This window comes from Delphinapterus leucas, chromosome 7 (genome assembly GCF_059928025.1).
Source record: "Delphinapterus leucas isolate spDelLeu-1000000601 "Yukka" chromosome 7, BTC_Dleu_Yukka2, whole genome shotgun sequence".
In the NCBI taxonomy this organism is placed as follows: domain Eukaryota; kingdom Metazoa; phylum Chordata; class Mammalia; order Artiodactyla; family Monodontidae; genus Delphinapterus; species Delphinapterus leucas.
In genome coordinates, this window is record NC_143135.1 from 104,110,894 (window position 1) to 104,128,866 (window position 17,973).

General features: G+C 35.5%; 1 protein-coding gene across 8 annotated transcripts in view; it reads right to left on the bottom strand.

Moving 5' to 3' along the window:
* The window catches only part of ARHGAP32 (Rho GTPase activating protein 32), a 269,441-nt gene that overhangs the window by 127,294 nt on the left and 124,174 nt on the right, over positions 1-17,973 (bottom strand). For 5 of the 8 annotated variants that reach the window (XM_022556264.3, XM_089915809.1, XM_089915808.1 and 2 more), the window contains exons 3-5: positions 1,367-1,458; positions 779-820; positions 316-400 (exon numbers count right to left, since the gene is read on the bottom strand). The exons of 1 other annotated variant lie outside the window; for it this stretch is intronic. In XM_022556264.3, coding sequence (XP_022411972.1) covers positions 316-400; positions 779-820; positions 1,367-1,458 — 219 coding nt within the window. 2 more of the 8 variants (XM_022556267.3, XM_089915811.1) reach the window with 2 other exon arrangements.

Here is a 17,973-nt window from a genome sequence, read left to right on the forward strand (position 1 = left end):
TGATTTATCCATCACCACTATGACCCAACACAACAGTGAGGTAACGACTAAAATAGTTCATGCTATCAAACAGTGGCAAACTCTGTCTAGGAATCTGATAGAAATTCTGAAATTTATACAGATTCTTTTATACTGTTTCCACTTGAAACAGGAGTCATCAGGTGTCAAATATTAGTCAACAGAAGAGAAAAAAGTCTTCACATCAACCAATAAGACATCAATAGAAAAAAATACTTCTAAGTGTCACCTATCAGATACACAGATAAAGATATAAATATGTCTTGATTCTGTATGCAGGAAGTATCGCGAATGTACCTGTATGCTGCCAAACTCAACGTTCTCATAATGGAAATGTGCACATTCAGCCATCTTCGGAAAGTGACCTTTAGTGAAGGGTAACCTGAAGTACATGAAATAAATGAGATACAAGATACTGGAACAGTCAAAATTACTAAACTTAAGGAGGAAATAAAACAGGTTGAAGAGCTCATGCAACAAGCAAAACTATTTAATAAGCACATGCACATGAGCACATATATCCACACATACCTTTTCAGAAATACACAGAATCAAATGGAAATTACATTCAGTGCACAAGTCAAAACCAAAAGAATAAAATAAAGTAAAATAAAAAGCATCACTATAGTACTCTTCTAATCCTGACCCACGTCAATGACCCTAGAAAAACTAGGCTTTCAGTGAATGTTATGGAAACTGTCAACAGCCTGCTCTAAGCAGAAGCAGCATTCCCACCACAACATACAAAACCAGATTTTACCTGTGAATGTTGTCACAGCCCATCAGTCCTGGATTGGTGGGTCTGGATGCAGAATGAACATTTTTATCCTTGTCTTTCCTCTACTTAGAATAAAAACATAGCTATCTAACCCTTCACCAGGTGAAAAGACGGTTTTTCTGCCTAAAACTGAAACGGATACCTTCAGATATTTCACTTAATAGTCAAATACTGGCATCCATCTCAGGCTTTCTCAAAAGCATAGCTGAGAAACAGCAATTTCATAACTCAAATACCAAAAGTGATTTTTCCAAATGACTGAGAGCATGTATTAAAGCTACCAAAAAGGACATACTTGGATTGTTCCCATTGAACAAATGCAACCTAATACACAGTAACATAAAAGTTGTTACAAAAACAAAATTAAAGTGTATTTTTAGATAAGTAGATAATCCTCAGACCCATTCTGCTAACAGTTGAGTGATAATTCAAGGCTTAACAGTATTAATTTAATGTATGGACAGTAAGAGCTCATTTAGTAAGAAATCTGGATAAAAGTTTTAACAGAACTAGAGAACTGATTTCCGTTGATAGAAATTCACTTAAAACCCGCTGTAAAATTATACTTACTTTTTCACATGTTTCACCTTCATACTGGCTGTACTGCCACATGTCTTAAGACTAAGGTCTCCAGGAATCTCTGGAATGTCTGCTCCTCTTGCCTTAAAAAAATAAAGACAAAGGATTTATGACTATCCCTTTATTATGAATACATTTAAAAAAGCAGATTATAGCTCATTTCAATGGTTCTGCTGACTCCACACCAAAAGAATTACATACAGATTTAAAAATCTCTTCTTAAAATTATAACTTACTTGACTTTTAATTGTTAAGAATAAGGAAAAATATTCACCTAAAAATATTTAACTTTACTGCAAAAGGAAAAATTTTTTTTCAAACTAAGAATTTTCATTCTCTTATAATCAAATTTTGAAATCAATTATTATATTATATGCCTCAGCACAAACTAAAATCTCCCGCAAGAGTTGCTGGAACAAAATAACCGTGGTTACAATGATTAATAAAAGTTTAAATGGTATATGTGAACATAATTAGGAGATCACAACATACGTTTCTCACACTAAAATTTGAAAGTACCATCTATGTAATACCTCCAAATTACTTCTTACTCTGCCAGTTTTCATAGTGGTGATTTTTTAACTTTAATGAAACATACACCTGCATCATTTTAACAACAGAAACTGGAAAATGAAAAAGTTCTTCACACTCTGGAGAAAGCAAACAGCAAATCCAAATATCTATGTTAAAAAACAAATTTATGCTATACAATCTATGACTTGTAACAGAAAAAAATTACTATAGCCAATGTCACATAATGCAATAGGGGAGAATGATGTGGGTTGAGCATTTAAACTGAGTTAAGAGGAGATCCACAAAGAGGATGCGGTAAATATATACAGTGGAATATTACTCAGCCATAAAAAAGAACGACATCTTGCCTTTCGTAACAACATGGATGGACCTTAAGGGCATTATGCTAAGTGAAATTAAGTCCGAAAAAGACAAATACTGTATGATCTCACCTATACATGGAATCTAAAATCAAATCAATACAAAAAAAACCAAGCTCACAGATACAGAGAACAGACTGGTGACTGCCAGAGGTAGGGGTGGTGGATAGGTGAAAAAGGTGAAGAGGTCAAAACATACAAACTTCCAGCAATAAAATAAATAAGTCATGGGGATTTAATGTACAGCACAATGACTATAATTAATAATACTGTATTGCACATCTGAAAATTACAAAGAGAGTAGATCTTGAAAGTGCTCATCACAGGACTTCTCTGGCGATTCAGTGGTTAAGACTCCATGTTTCCAATGCAGGGGGCATGGATTTGATCCCTGGTTGGGGAACTAAGATCCCACATGCCGGGTGGTGTGGCCCCCAAAAAATTTTTTTTTAATTTAAAAAAAAAAGTACTCATCACAAGAAAAAAAAAAACATTTTGTAACTATGTATGGTGACAGATGTTAATTAGACTTACTGTTATGATCATTTCACAATGTATACAAATATCAAATCATTATGTTGTGTACCAGAAACTAATACAGTATTACACATCAATTATACCTCAATAAAATAAAAACGAGAAGAAACTGACAACATCAGTTAACTTTTTTTTTTTTTTTTTGCGGTACGCAGGCCTCTCACTGCTGTGGCCTCTCCCGTTGCGGAGCACAGGCTCCGGATGCGCAGGCTCAGCAGCCATGGCTCACGGGCCCAGGCGCTCCGCAGCATGTGGGATCCTCATGGACAGGGGCACGAACCCATGTCCCCCACATCTGTAGGCAAACTCTCAACCACTGTGCCTCCAGGGAAGCCCCGCTAGTTTTTAAAAATGTTTTCTTATTAAAAAAAAAAGAGCCAAGGAGGACCTTCAAGATGGTGGAGGAATAAGACGTGGAGATCACCTTGCTCCCCACAAATACATCAAAAATACATCTGGATGCGGAACAACTCCTACAGAACCCTACTGAATACTGGCAGAAGACCTCAGACTTCCCAAAAGGGTGCTGGTGCTCTGGCTGGGTGTCAGGCCTGAACCGCTGAGGTGGGAGAGCCGAGTTCAGGACACTGGACCACCAGAGACCTCCCGGCCCCACATAATATCAATCAGTGAGAGCTCTCCCAGAGATCTCCGTCTCAACAGTGAGACCCAGCTCCACTCGACGACCAGCAAGCTCCAGTGCTGGACACCCCATGCCAAACAACTAGCAAGACAGGAACACAACCCCACCCATTAGCAGAGAGGCAGCCTAAAATCATAAGAAGTTCACAGACACCCCAAAACACACCACCAGTCACAGTCCTGCCCACCAAAAAGACAAGATCCAGCCTCATCCACAGGACACAAGTGGGCACCAGTCCCCTCCACTAGGAAGCCTATACTACCCACTGAACCTACCTTACCCACTGGGGGCAGACACCAAAAACAACGGGAACTATGAAACTGCAGCCTGCAAAAAGGAGACCCCAAACACAGTAAGTTAAGCAAAATGAGAAGAAAGAAAACTACACAGCAGATGAAGGAGCAAGGTAAAAACCCACCAGACCAAAAAACTGAAGAGGAAATAGGCAGTCTACCTGAAAAAGAATTCAGAGTAATGATAGTGAAGATGATCCAAAATCTTGGAAACAGAATGGAGAAAATACGAGAAACGTTTAACAAGGACCTAGAAAAACTAAAGAGCAAACAAACAGTGATGAACAACACAATAAATGAAATTAAAAATTCTCTAGAAGGAATCAATAGCAGAATGACTGAGGCAGAAGAACGGATAAGTGACCTGGAAAATAAAATAGTGGAAATAACTACCACAGAGCAGAATAAAGAAAAAAGAATGAAAAAAATTAAGGACAGTCTCAGAGACACCTGGGACAACATAAACACACCAACATTCGAATTATAGGGGTCCCAGAAGAAGAAGAGAAAGAGAAAGGGACTGAGAAAATATTGAAGAGATTATAGTTGAAAACTTCCCTACTATGGGAAAGGAAATAGTCAATCAAGTCCAGGATGCATAGAGAGTCCCATACAGGAGAAATCCAAGGAGAAACATGCCAAGACACATATTAATCAAACTATCATAAATTAAATACAAAGAAAATATATTAAAAGCAGCAAGGGTAAATAAAGCAAAAAATAACATACAAGGGACTCTCCATAAGGTTAACAGCTGATCTTTCAGCAGAAACTCTGCAAGCCAGAAGGGAGTGGCAGGACATATTTAAAGTGATGAAAGGGAAGAATCTACAACCAAGATTACTCTACTCAGCAAGGATCTATTCAGATTTGATGGAGAAATTAAAACCTTTAAAGACAAGCAAAAGCTAAGAGAATTCAGCGCCACCAAACCAGCTTTACAACAAATGCTAAAGGAGTTTCTCTAGGCAGGAAACACAAGAGGAAAAGACCTACAATAACAAACTCAAAATAATTAAGAAAATGGTAATAGGAACATACATATCGATAATTACCTTAAATGTAAATGGATTAAAGGCTCCAATCAAAAGACGCAGACTGGCTGAATGGATACAAAACAAGACCTGTATATATGCTGCTACGAGAGACCCACTTCAGACCTAGGGACACATACAGACTGAAAGTGAGGGGATGGAAAAGGATATTCCATGCAAATGGAAATTAAAAGAAAGCTGCAGGAGCAATTCTCATATCAGACAAAAGAGACTTTAAAATAAAGGCTACAAGAGACAAAGAAGCACACTACATAATGCTCAAGGGATCAATCCAAGAAGAAGATATAACAACTGTAAATAGCTATGCACCCAACAGGGGAGCCCTCAATACATAAGGCAAATGTTAACACCCATAAAAAGGGAAATCAACAGGAACACAATCATAGTAGGGGACTTAACACCCCACTTTCACCAATGGGCAGATCAACCAAAATGAAAATAAATAAGGAAACACAAGCTTCAAATGACACATTAAACAAGATGGACCTAATTGATATTTATAGGACATTCCATCCAAAAACAACACAATACACTTTCTTTTCAAGTGCTCATGGAACATTCTCCAGGATAGATAATATCTTGGGTCACAAATCAAGCCTTGGTAAATTTAAGAAAACTGGAATCGTATCAAGTATCTTTTCCGACCACAACGCTATGAGACTAGATATCAATTACAGGAAAAAACCTGTAAAAAATACATACGGTTGGAGGCTAAACAATACTCTACTAAGTAACCAACAGATCACTGAAGAAATCAAAGAGGAAATCAAAATATACCTAGAAACACATGACAATGAAAACACGACGACCCAAAACCTATGGGATAGGGCTTCCCTGGTGGCGCGGTGGTTGAGAGTCCGCCTGCCGATGCAGGGGACACGGGTTCGTGCCCTGGTCCAGGAAGATCCCACATGCCGCGGAGTGGCTGGGCCCGTGAGCCATAGCCGCTGAGCCTGCGCATCCGGAGCCTGTGCTCCACAACGGGAGAGGCCACAACAGTGAGAGGCCCGCGTACCGCAAAAAAACAAACAAAACCTATGGGATGCAGCAAAAGCAGTTCTAACAGGGAAGTTTATAGTAATACAATCCTACCTCAAGAAACAAGAAACTTCTCAAATAAACAACCTAACCTTACACCTAAAGCAATTAGACAAAGAACAACAAAAAAACCCAAAAGTTAGCAGGAAATAAATCATAAAAATCAGATCAGAAATAAATGAAAAAGAAATGAAGGATGCAATAGCAAAGGTCAATAAAACTAAAAGCTGGTTCTCTGAGAAGATAAACAAAATTGATAAACCATTAGCCAGACTCATCAAGAAAAAAGGGAAAAGACTCAAAACAGAATTAGAAATGAAAAAGGAGAAATAACAACTGACACTGCAGAAATACAAAGGATCAGGAGAGATTACTACAAGCAACTATATGCTAATAAAATGAACAACCTGGAAGAAATGGACAAATTCTTAGAAAAGCACAACCTTCTGAGACTGAACCATGAAGGAATAGAAAATACAAACACACCAATCACAAGCACTGAAATTGAAACTGTGATTAAAAATCTTCCAACAAACAAAAGCCCAGGACCAGATGGTTTCACACAGGTGAATTCTATCAAACATTTAGAGAAGAGCTAACACCTATCCTTCTCAAACTCTCCCAAAACACAGCAGAGGGAGGAACACTCCAAAACTCATTCTATGAAGCCACCATCATCCTGATACCAAAACCAGACAAAGATATCACAAAAAAAGAAAACTACAGGCCAGTATCACTGATGAACGTAAATGCAAAAATCCTCAGCAAAATGCTAGCAAACAGAGTCCAGCAGCACATTAAAAGAATCATACACCATGATCAAGTGGGGTTTATTCCAGGAGTGCAAGGATTCTTCCATATACGCAAATCAATCAATGTGATACACCATATTAACAAACTGAAGGATAAAAACCTTATGATCATCTCAACAGATGTAGAAAAAGCATTTGACAAAATTCAACACCCATTTATGATAAAGACCCTCCAGAAAGTAGGCATAGAGGGAACTTTCCTCAACATAATAAAGGCCATATATGACAAACCCACAGCCAACATCGTTCTCAGTGGTGAAAAACTGAAAGCATTTCCACTAAGATCAGAAAAAAGGCAAGGTTGCCCACTCTCACCACTATTATTCAACATAGCTTTAGAAGCTTTAGCCACTACAATCAGAGATGAAAAAGAAATAAAAGGAATCCAAACTGGAAAAGAAGTAAAACTGTCACTGTTTGCAGATGACATGATGCTATACACAGAGAATCCTAAAGATGCTACCAGAAAACTACTAGAGCTAATCAATGAATTTGGTAAAGTAACAGGATACAAAATGAATGCACAGAAATCTCTTGCATTCCTATACGCTAATGGTGAAATATCTGAAAGAGAAATTAAGGAAACATTCCCATTTACCATGCAACAAAAAGAATAAAATACCTAGGAATAAACCTACCTTAGGAGATAAAAGACCTGTATGCAGAAAACTATCAGACACTGATGAAACAAATAAAAGATGATACAAACAGATGGAAAGATATACCATGTTCTTGGATTCGAAGAATAGACATTGTGAAGATGGCTATACTACCCAAAGCAATCTACAGATTCAATGCAATCCCTATCGAACTACCAATGGCATTTTTCACAGAACTAGAACAAAAAATTTCACAATTTGTATGGAAACACAAAAGACCCCTAATAGCCAAAGCAATCTTGAGAAAGAAAAATGGAGCTGGAGGAATCAGGCTCCCTGACTTCAGATTATACTACAAAGCTACAGTAATCAAGACAGTATGGTACTGGCACAAAAATGGAAATACAGATCAATGGAACAAGATAGAAAGCCCAGAGATAAACCCATGCACATATGGTCACTTTATCTTTGATAAAGGAGGCAAGAATATACAATGGAGAAAAGACAGCCTCTTCAGTAAGTGGTGCTGGGAAAACTGGACAGCTACATGTAAAAGAATGAAATTAGAACCCTCCCTAACACCATAAACAAAAAAACCTTAAAATGGATTAAAAGAAACTTGGTACTGTACTACCGCAGGAAAGCAAATCAAGACTTTTATCTCTCATTTTTTAATTCTCCTGGCTAATAAATAATATCTATTAAAGTCTAAATTAATAAAATAAAATTATTCATTTTAACAGCTCTGTTTTTATGGTTAAAAATATTTACTCTTACTATTTTGATGTACATTGCTAAATAATCTTCCAGAAAGGAGTATGTGCCTATTTTCTCACAACCTCAAGAACACTAAGTATTACCAATCTTTATCTTTACCTGATAAAATTACTTCATCTATTTTAACAACAAATAAAAGAGTTGAACAAAATTCCACAATTTTAGTAGACATCTGTATTATTTTGTATAATATAATTTATTCTTATATTCTTTATTTTTATATTTTTCAGAGTAAAGAACACTTTAAGTTAAAGCTAGTAATATTTGTGTGACATAATATATCAAGATACTTAATAATTTTCCATTAAAATTATAAACCTGGAAATTGTGGGCATTACACTTACTGACTTCAAGACTTACTACAAAGCAAGAGTAATTTAAAACAGTGTGGTACGGGAGTAAGGACGAACAAGTTAATGAGATACAACAGAAAGTCCAGAATTCAAAAGAACAGTACTGTCAATGAATAAGACTGATACAAGTTCCTAAAGTATGCAAAAAGGAAAAACCCTGAACCTTCTCAATGATACACAGAAAGTCATTCAAGGTGAAAATTCACTCAATGTGAAAATTAATAAAATAAAAATGAACACAGAAAAATAAATCTTAAGATATCTTTAAAAGGAAACAAAAATGTACTACATGTAAGAGAAACAATAAATTCAACGGCATCAAAATTAAAAACAAAGAAGCCATACCCTAGCATGTATAAAAAAACTCCTTATAATAAAAACCGACACCCCAATTTTTTAAATGGCAAAATATACGAACAGATACAACTAAACATACAACTACCCAATAATCCTGCAACTACACTCCCAAATATAGACCCTCCCCCTGCAAAGTACTCATATGTACAACAAAAGACATGTACATAAATGTTCACGGGAGCTTTATTTATAATCACCAAAAAATGGAAACACAAATATGTATGAAGGGAAGAATAAATTACGGTGTATTTATGCAGTGGAATGCTGTGCTTGAAAAAAAGGTATTTATTAACACATTAAACAACATGACTAAATCTAGCTGTTATTACAGTATGTGAAAGAAGAGAGTTAAACTTCAATTAAAAATTAACAGAAAAATGTCAAGAGAAATTTTTATGGAACTTAAGCTGGTTCTACATTTGCCTGGAATAGTTAATGATCACTATTAAAACAATGAGGAATGAGGAAAGAATACAATTCCAAAGAACAGAAAAAGAAAACTGTTTTCTAACTTATTTCATGATACCAGTTAATACAGACATCAAAACCAACCAAGAGACTTTCAACACCAACCAGGACTAGACTAAGATCTAGACCTAAACTAAAACCACCAGAAAAGCTGGATAAAATGTGTAAACCAACTGTTTTAAGCACTAAAGTTCAACCATACAAAAAAGACATAAGAGATGATATGATATTTGAGAGAAACAAATTATGTAAGATGAACTCCATATTCAGCCAAACTGTTGAGATGCAAGCACTCCCAAACCACAGCAAGAAGGACTACAGTCCAAACAGAAAGCAGCAGTATTACTGGGGAGGAGAAACAGGTGTCACGTTTCAAAGCTGCCATATGACTGCCGCTTAAAGGGAAACTCCCAGAAAGGAGAAAACTACAAGTGAATGAAAATATTCATATACAAATGAACCTGAAATAATTTGTCATTCCTATTCTCCACATATACAGGAAAAGCCTAAGAAATCTAGCCAAAATTGTATAACCAGGAGAAAGCTCACTAACTAGAAACAGACCTAGAAATAACAAAAGTAATGGAACAAGCAGGACAAAAATGTAAGAACGCTTTGTAAATATGCTCAAGGATGGGGAAAAAACAAACATAATGAAGAAAGAAATGAAAACTAAACAAAAAAATCAAAGGGACTACTATTGATGAAAAAATATATCTGTAACTAAAAACACCTAAGAGCATATTAGACACAGCAGAAGAAACGATCAGTAAGCTTAAAGAAATAGCAAGAAAAACTATCCCCCCCAAATTTTGGGGTTTTTTTTTTAGTTTTTGTGCTTTGTGAAAGAAAAAAGACAGGAAAAAGTCACAGTGACATGTGGGACAATATCAAGCCATTTAATGTAAGTGTAACCAAAGGCAAAAAAGGAGAGGAAAATGCCGTCCTCTCCCGAGGCTGGTGGAAGAAGAGGCATAGAAAAAAATTTTGAAAAAACCATGGGTAAAAAGTTTCCAAATTTCATGAAAATTATAAACACGTTATCCAGATAACTCAATAAATGTGAAGTATGATAAACACTTTAAAAAACAACAAGGCATATCATAATCAAATGGCTGAAAACCACTGATAAAGAGAAAATCTTAGCAGCTGGAAAAATATGATACACATTACATTCACAGGAATAAATATGAGAAAGGCAGAACACCTGGATTGAGTTCTTTCAACTGCTTTTTAAAACAACTGTCTATAGAATTCTATATGCAGTGAAATTTATTTCAAAAACAGAATGTGAGGTTTCCAGTCTCTTCTACTGTTTATAATAAAAACTCTACAGGAAATAAAATGAAATAAAATTAAAACATGCAGCTATTCTAAAAGATTTAATGAGAGCAGGTGAATTGGGGAGCAAAGTTAAAACTTGAATGAAGAATGACTAATGCAGTGGCAGTGTACTTCCTGGTTTTTTCCCCACCCATTACGTCTTGAATTACCCAAAGACAGGCAGAATCAGGATATGAGTAACAGGCACGGTGAGAAAAACTCTTCAGGAAGTCCAACTTTCTGGCCAGAGGACTTGAGGGGGAAATGCCCCTCAAATGTAGGGAAAGTAACCAAGAGATTTTTTTCCTCTTTCCTCTTCCAACTTGGCCCAAGGACAGGCCTGAGAGCAGCACTTCAGCTGCAGCATGGGCACATAAGACCCTAAGTGAAGAACCCATTCTTCTGGAGAGAGGTACAATAAAAGAGGACCCTGTTGTGTAAAGACTGTGGGGGTAATCCTTGGGGTTTTTTCCTCTCACGTTTTTTCTCTCTGTACTTAGACCTAACAGCAGCCCCACTCAGGAAAAACTGCATGCACTAAAGCGCCATCTTTCCAGCCAGAGAAACCATGAAAAGCATCATCTGAGGGCAGACAGTGTGTGCAAAATCCCCAATAAAGATAAGAGTACAGCAAATGCTATGGAACTGAACTGATGTTGAAGCCACCAGCTAAAGAAGTCCAGAAAGAAATTTCAATCTAAACCCAATCAGGCTGATGCCTGATAAGATAAAAAAGTCAACACTCTCCAGAGGATTTCAATAGGAGTCAGATTCACAGCATAACATTCAAAGAGTCCATGATACAGTCCAAAATTACTAAACACACCAAAAACCAGTAAAATGTGAACAATTCCCAAAGGAAAAGATAATAAAGAAGTGCCAAATATGAGATGAAACAGATGTTGGACTTACCAAAAATTTTAAAGCATATATACTCATACACAATTGCCCCTTGAACAACACGGCAGGGTTAGGGGCACTGATCCTCCTTCCACACAGTCAAAAATCTAAGTATAACTTACAGTCGGCCCTCCATATACGCAGGTCTTCCATATCCGAGATTCCACATCTGCAGATTCAATCAACCATGGATCAAGCAATACTGTAGTATTTGCTACTGACAAAAATCTGCATGTAAGTGGGCCCATGCAGTTCCAACCCATGTTGTTCAACAGACAACTGCATTATAAACATGCTTCATCAGATATTGAAATCAACAGAAAAACAGTAACTCCTTAATGAAATATGTAAACTAAAAAGAAAGACCAAATTAAAAACTTTAAATTGAAAAATGTGGTATCTGAAATAAAACATGCTGTCTTGGCTCCACAGCAGAATGGAGACGACAGAAGAAAAGAGTTAGTGAACCTGACAATTTATCCAATGTATAGAGCAGATACTTAGAAGTTTTTTAAAAGACTGAAAAATGTGAATAGGCCCATATATATACCCATGGTAAAGAAACATACTGGCACAGAAAAAAAAAATACTATTTGAAAAAATAATTCCAGAAAACATTACAAATTAGTTGAAGGATATATATTTACAGATTTAAGAAGATTAACAAAATTAAAACAATAAAATCAAAGAAAACCACAAAGCATCATAAGCTGTTGAAAACCAAATATAAAGTAAGTACTTTGAGAGCAGACAGAGAAAAAATAAATATTACGTATAAGGTAATAAGGATTTAAATCCTTACTGGATTTCTCATTAGAAACCAAGAAGACCAGAAGATAATGGAGAAACATTTATAAAATGCTGTAAGAACTCTCAACCCAAAAATTACATCAAGTGAAAACACCTTTCAGAAATGAAGTAAAAGAACATACTCAGATGAAAAAAATTAAGAATTTATCACCAGCCCATAGGCTCCAAAAGAAATGCTAAAGAAAGTTCTTCTTATAAATGGAAAATGATAACAGTAAAATTTGAAACTTCTGGTATAAAGGAAGGGCAACAGAAATGGTAAATAATTGGATAAATGTAATAAATCATTAATCTCCTCTGAAGTTTTTAAAAATATATGTGCCAGTTAAAAGCAAAATTATAACACTGTTCGATGTAATACTTTAAAAAAGTACGACATAAAGGGGGAAGATAAAGGAACCTATGTGGTGACAAGGTTTCTACATCTTACTTGAAGTATAAAATAATAATTCTAAGGAGAATATAAAAAGTTAGAAAAATGAAACCAACAACAGATTTAAAAGATAAAACACCGTGAGCAGGTAGATCATCCTAGGAATACAAGATCAGTTTAATATCTGAAAACAAATCAATGTAGTTCATCACATTAACCAAAAAAGGGAGAAAAAAATCACGTAATCATCTCTGAAGCAGTAAACACATTTGAAAACATTCCAAATCCTATTCAGGAAAAAATAAAAATCAGTAAACTAAAATAGAAAAGAACATCCTTAATGTGATAAACAGTATCCAGAAAGAAACTAAAGGAAACATCATACTGAATGATGAAATATTTAAAGTTCCCTCCTCCAATATCAGGAACAAAACAAGGATGCATGCAATTACCACATCTATTCAACATCATTACAGAGTGCCTAGTCAGTGCAATATGGAATATATATGCACATATAAAATCCAAAAGAATTTACAAACTCTTAGAATTAACAAAAGAATGCATCAATGTCTCTCGGCATAAAATAAATATACAAAAATTAATTACATATCTATATATTAGCAGAAAATAAAATTTTAAAACAAGAAACTTTTACCTACAACAATAATTATAATAATATTGAGGAAAACGTCAAATACCTAGGAAAATACCTATTATATGAAAAACCTCTACACTAAGAACTACAAATGTTTTTCAAAATATAAGAAAATATAAATTAATAGATATATTATACACATACACACACCTCATTTGCATAGCTTGGAAGACACAATACTGTCAGGGTATCAGTTTCCCCCAAAATTATCTACAGATTTACCTGTGTAAATTGGCAAGCTAATTCTAAGGATGTATATAGAAATGCAAAAGACATAGAAGTGCCAAGGCTAAGAAGAGCAAAGCTGGGATACTTACTCTACCAGATAACAAGGTATGCTATAAAATTAAAATAACTAAATATGGTATTTCCCCAAGAACAGATAGAGCAGATTAGAGAATTCAGGCAGCAGCCAATAATATGGCCATCTGATTCAGGACAAAGGCACAACTGCAATTAAGTCAGGAAAAAGGACAGTCATTTTAATAAATGGAATCTTTTTTTTTTTTTTTACCATTTTCTTCTTATAATGGCAAAAGTACAAAGTTCCATATGAATAAGGTTATTCTTTGCAGGACTGCCTCTAGTAACTAAAAGGTGGAAACAACCTAGGTGCCCATCAAAAAGGGAATGGTTAAATAAACTGTGTTCCATCCACACAATGGAATAGCCACAGCTATAAAAGTAATGAGGAAGATTTCGATCTATTGCTATGAAGTAACCCTCTGCATATACTGAGTGGGGGAAAAAAACATTACGTAAGAACAGGCTACCCTTTATCTAAAAAGAAGGTAAATATGAACATTTTGTATATAAAATGTATATTATGTATAATTTGTTATACTTAAAAAGTGAGAAACGATGACCAATTAGAATGTTCACATATGAAAAAAATAATAAAACGTTCACATATGAAGAACAAAGAGACAGGGATAGAAGCCTGATTTTTCTGAATGCTTTATTCCGTCATTCAGATTTTAGGGCCATGTAAATAAATGTCTTAAATATTTGTAAAAACTAAGTTAAATTAAAATGGGGGAAGAAGGCAAACTCTTAAAATCAAAACCCAAATAAAATAAATGAACATAATCATTTAAAGCTGGAGGCTTAAGCACACAGAGAGGAAGTACTTCAAATGACAGTAATGCAAAGTAATACATTCCAAATATGATATATCCTAGAGATGAAAGGAAACAAATTGTTTTCAATAATAGTTGCATTATTCCTTTAAAACTATTAAAAGTAGATTAAATCAAACTAGTAATTGTTAAGGTCATTAAAAAGGTTTTCAGCATAAGACATAGTTCAAATATAAAGCAAAGACATTAAGTAGAAACCCTTACTCATTTCCTTTGGGGGGCAAGTGGCAGGGTTTAAATAAGACTGGCAGAATGGCAACAGACAAATGTAGAAGGCATATTGAAACTAGATTACAGCCAGGTATATAGCTGAGTCTTCTGTGATAGGCTAATGGATACAATTTTTAAATGGGAATTCAATATTACTACAATGAGACGAATGTGGAGCTGATTATACACTCAAGAATGTGAAGTAAGTGTCAATGGCACTGCAAGTTACTGTGTGACAGGAAAGAGGCAGGAGATCACAGGGCTGTTTTATTCCCAAATTTATCAAAATTTTTATAAAAGACAAAAACATATATGACATATTTATCAATTTCATAGATAGGAGAAAACTTAAAAGCATATTAATACTCTGAGGGACAGAATTCAAGAGATTTTATTTAATAGGTTGCAAAGACAAACTAAAATGATTATGAAGTTCATCAAGAATAAAAATTAAAGCCTTCAATTTATATTCAAAACTCAATTACATAAGTATGGGGGAACACACTTTATTTGACAAGAATTTGTGTAACAAAATCTAAGCCCTATAGTTTACCACAAGCTAAACACAAGCCAAAAAAAAAAACAAAAAACCCTCACTGGTAAAAAACTAATGCAGACTGAAAAAACTGTATCATCTATAACAAGGGAAGTATTTGTTTCTCCATGACCTGAACCAGTTAAACCACATACTGTAGAGTTCATCCATTTCTGGAAAACATAATTTGATGTTGAAAAATTGCAAAAATAGGAACTGGCAATGTTTTATCCTGTTTGCTTCTATGCTCCCTAACCCAGAAAAATATTCTCTCATTCCTACCACTGGTACAGATCTTTAAACAATCCTTCAAATGCCAATTCTCTTGATCCCAAATCCAAATAAAACTCTAATGCTGAATGGGTAACTGTAAACTGATTTAGCATCAGTGTAACACACTATCCTCTGATACAGAACCATGGCGCTGGCTGCTTCCACAGTGAGCCCCACACAATGCCTGCCCCTTCCATATTGTCTACGTGTGTGACTATCTTCTCCAAATACTATGAAGTCCATCTTAACAGGTATCAGCAGGATGCTAATGGGTATTACACATTTTTAAATAAGGAAAAAAAGAGTATGGGAAGGTATTTATCACATAATCACAGAACTTCAAGAAATCTCATTCAGCCATTCCACCATAGAGAGGAAACTGAGACCAAGAAAGAAGCAACCTGCCATAGTGCATTAGCTGCACGGGTTAAACTGAATTATCACAAAAGCTACTACCTCTAATATAGGCATATGGAAGGAAAAAAGTTCAAAGACTGGAATTTTTTTAAATGAGAAATTACAACAATGATAAACAGCTCTATTCCTATCAAAATATGAAAGGCTAAAAATTTTTAAGATTGAAAATATATGGCACAAAAGCCCCTAAACATTATTATATGAATTAACAAAACTTCTTGACAAGTAATGTAGGGATCCTCACACTCTTTGGTTAAGGAATTCCCCATAATAGTAAAAAGAAAAGGCAAAGTTCACCATAAAGATATTCATCAAAGTGAAGAGTATAAAACAAGTTCAAGGTCCTACTAATTAATAAAATATCAAAACACATTCCGTATTATAGGGTATTATGTAGTTATTACATTTGTTTATTAAGAATTTTCATTTAATACCAATTACAACACACTGTATACATATATTTCTTCCAAGCAATATGTTTTATGGAGTATTAGTGGTTTTAAAATTTCTTGAATATTTGTAATTTTCATCAACTAATGTTATCACATATGTTAAACATATTATGAAGCATAAATAACAAAGAAAAACTATATAACACTGTTAAGCAAAAAAATTCTAAACGGGCCCCCAACTCCACCCCTGACAAAATTCCCACCTCCTGGTTATTCAAACATTAACCTAGGTAATGCTGTGAAAAGATTTTGCAGATGTAATTAAAGTCTCATGTCAGTTGATCTTAAAGTATGAAAATTATCTGGGTGAGCCTAATCTAATCACATGAGCACTTCAAAACCAGAGTTTTCTCCAGCTGGTAGCAAAAGCGAAAGTCAAAGACGATTTACAGAATGAGAAGGACTTGAGGTGCAACTGCTGGCTTTGAAGATTGAGGTAACCAAGTGAGAAGGAATTCAGAAAGCCTATAGGAGGAGAAACAGTCCTCACGCCACCCCACACCCTGCTGGCAGCCAGCAAGGAAACAGGGACCTCAGACCTAGGAACCAGAAGGAATCACAAGGAACTAGATTCTGTCCACAACTGAATGATGTGGGAAGCAGATTCTTCAGTCTTCAGATGAGAGCCCAACCTAGCCAACACCTTGATTTCAACCTTATGAGACCCTGAGCAGAAAACCTAGCTCAGCTTGCCCAGACTTTCTACCGATAGAACTGTTAAGATAACACATGGGTATTGTTTTCAGCCCCCAAATTTGTCATAATTTTTTACACAGCAGTAGAAAACGAATACTAACAATGTGGACATTTAAGACCCTAGAAATTCCCAAGTGACCTCAGGCTTTAAGTGCTCCTTTACTTCTCATGCAATTAAAACTCTTTCTCTTCCCAGGACTGTGAGGCGAAGGCTCAGAAGCTCTTGCCTTCCAGAACTCCCAGAACTCCACAGAATGCACTGACTTCAGTACTTGCCCAAGACTCTGCTGAAGCATCCCTCACAGGAGTATGCTGCCCACACGAAGGCAAGCCCTGGAAGAAAGTGCAAATTCTGCAGGTGGGGTAGGTATCTGATGGGAGGTATACAGATGTGACTCAGTGCAAGAGCCATCTCTCCCTTCTCCCTTGTAACACTGTGTTTCACTGTGCACACTAAAATCTGTTCCATTTCCCATCTGCAGCTCTCAAGACCCTCACTCTTTTCTGCTATGAGGAGGAAAACTGAATTTCTTTCCCTATCCATGGCAATGTTTTGTATTCCCCCTTCACAGGTGTCCCTACACTATGTCCACCAGCCAGTCTTTTCCAGAGATCTCTTCCCTCCAGTAAACCAGCCAACTCCTTCACCTATGACACTTCCCATAATGTAAAATGGGGAATATTCTATTTTCTCTTTGCTGCAGCACCTTAATAACAAGGTAGAAAGCTTATATTAAATTGAGAAAAAAAGGAAACAAAACTGTGTACTGTTTACAACTGTCAAATCATATTCCCAGACATGATGAGAAAGTGAAATATATCAACAAAGCAATATTCTTTGAAACTAACAATTTGGGGAAATTTATATAAGAAAATCATGGTTATATGGATGTTAAGTTAAAAACTCTTTGATTATAAGAAATCATGAAGGAGCTGCAATGAACATTGTGGTTCATGACTCTTTTTGAATTATGATTTTCTCAGGGTATA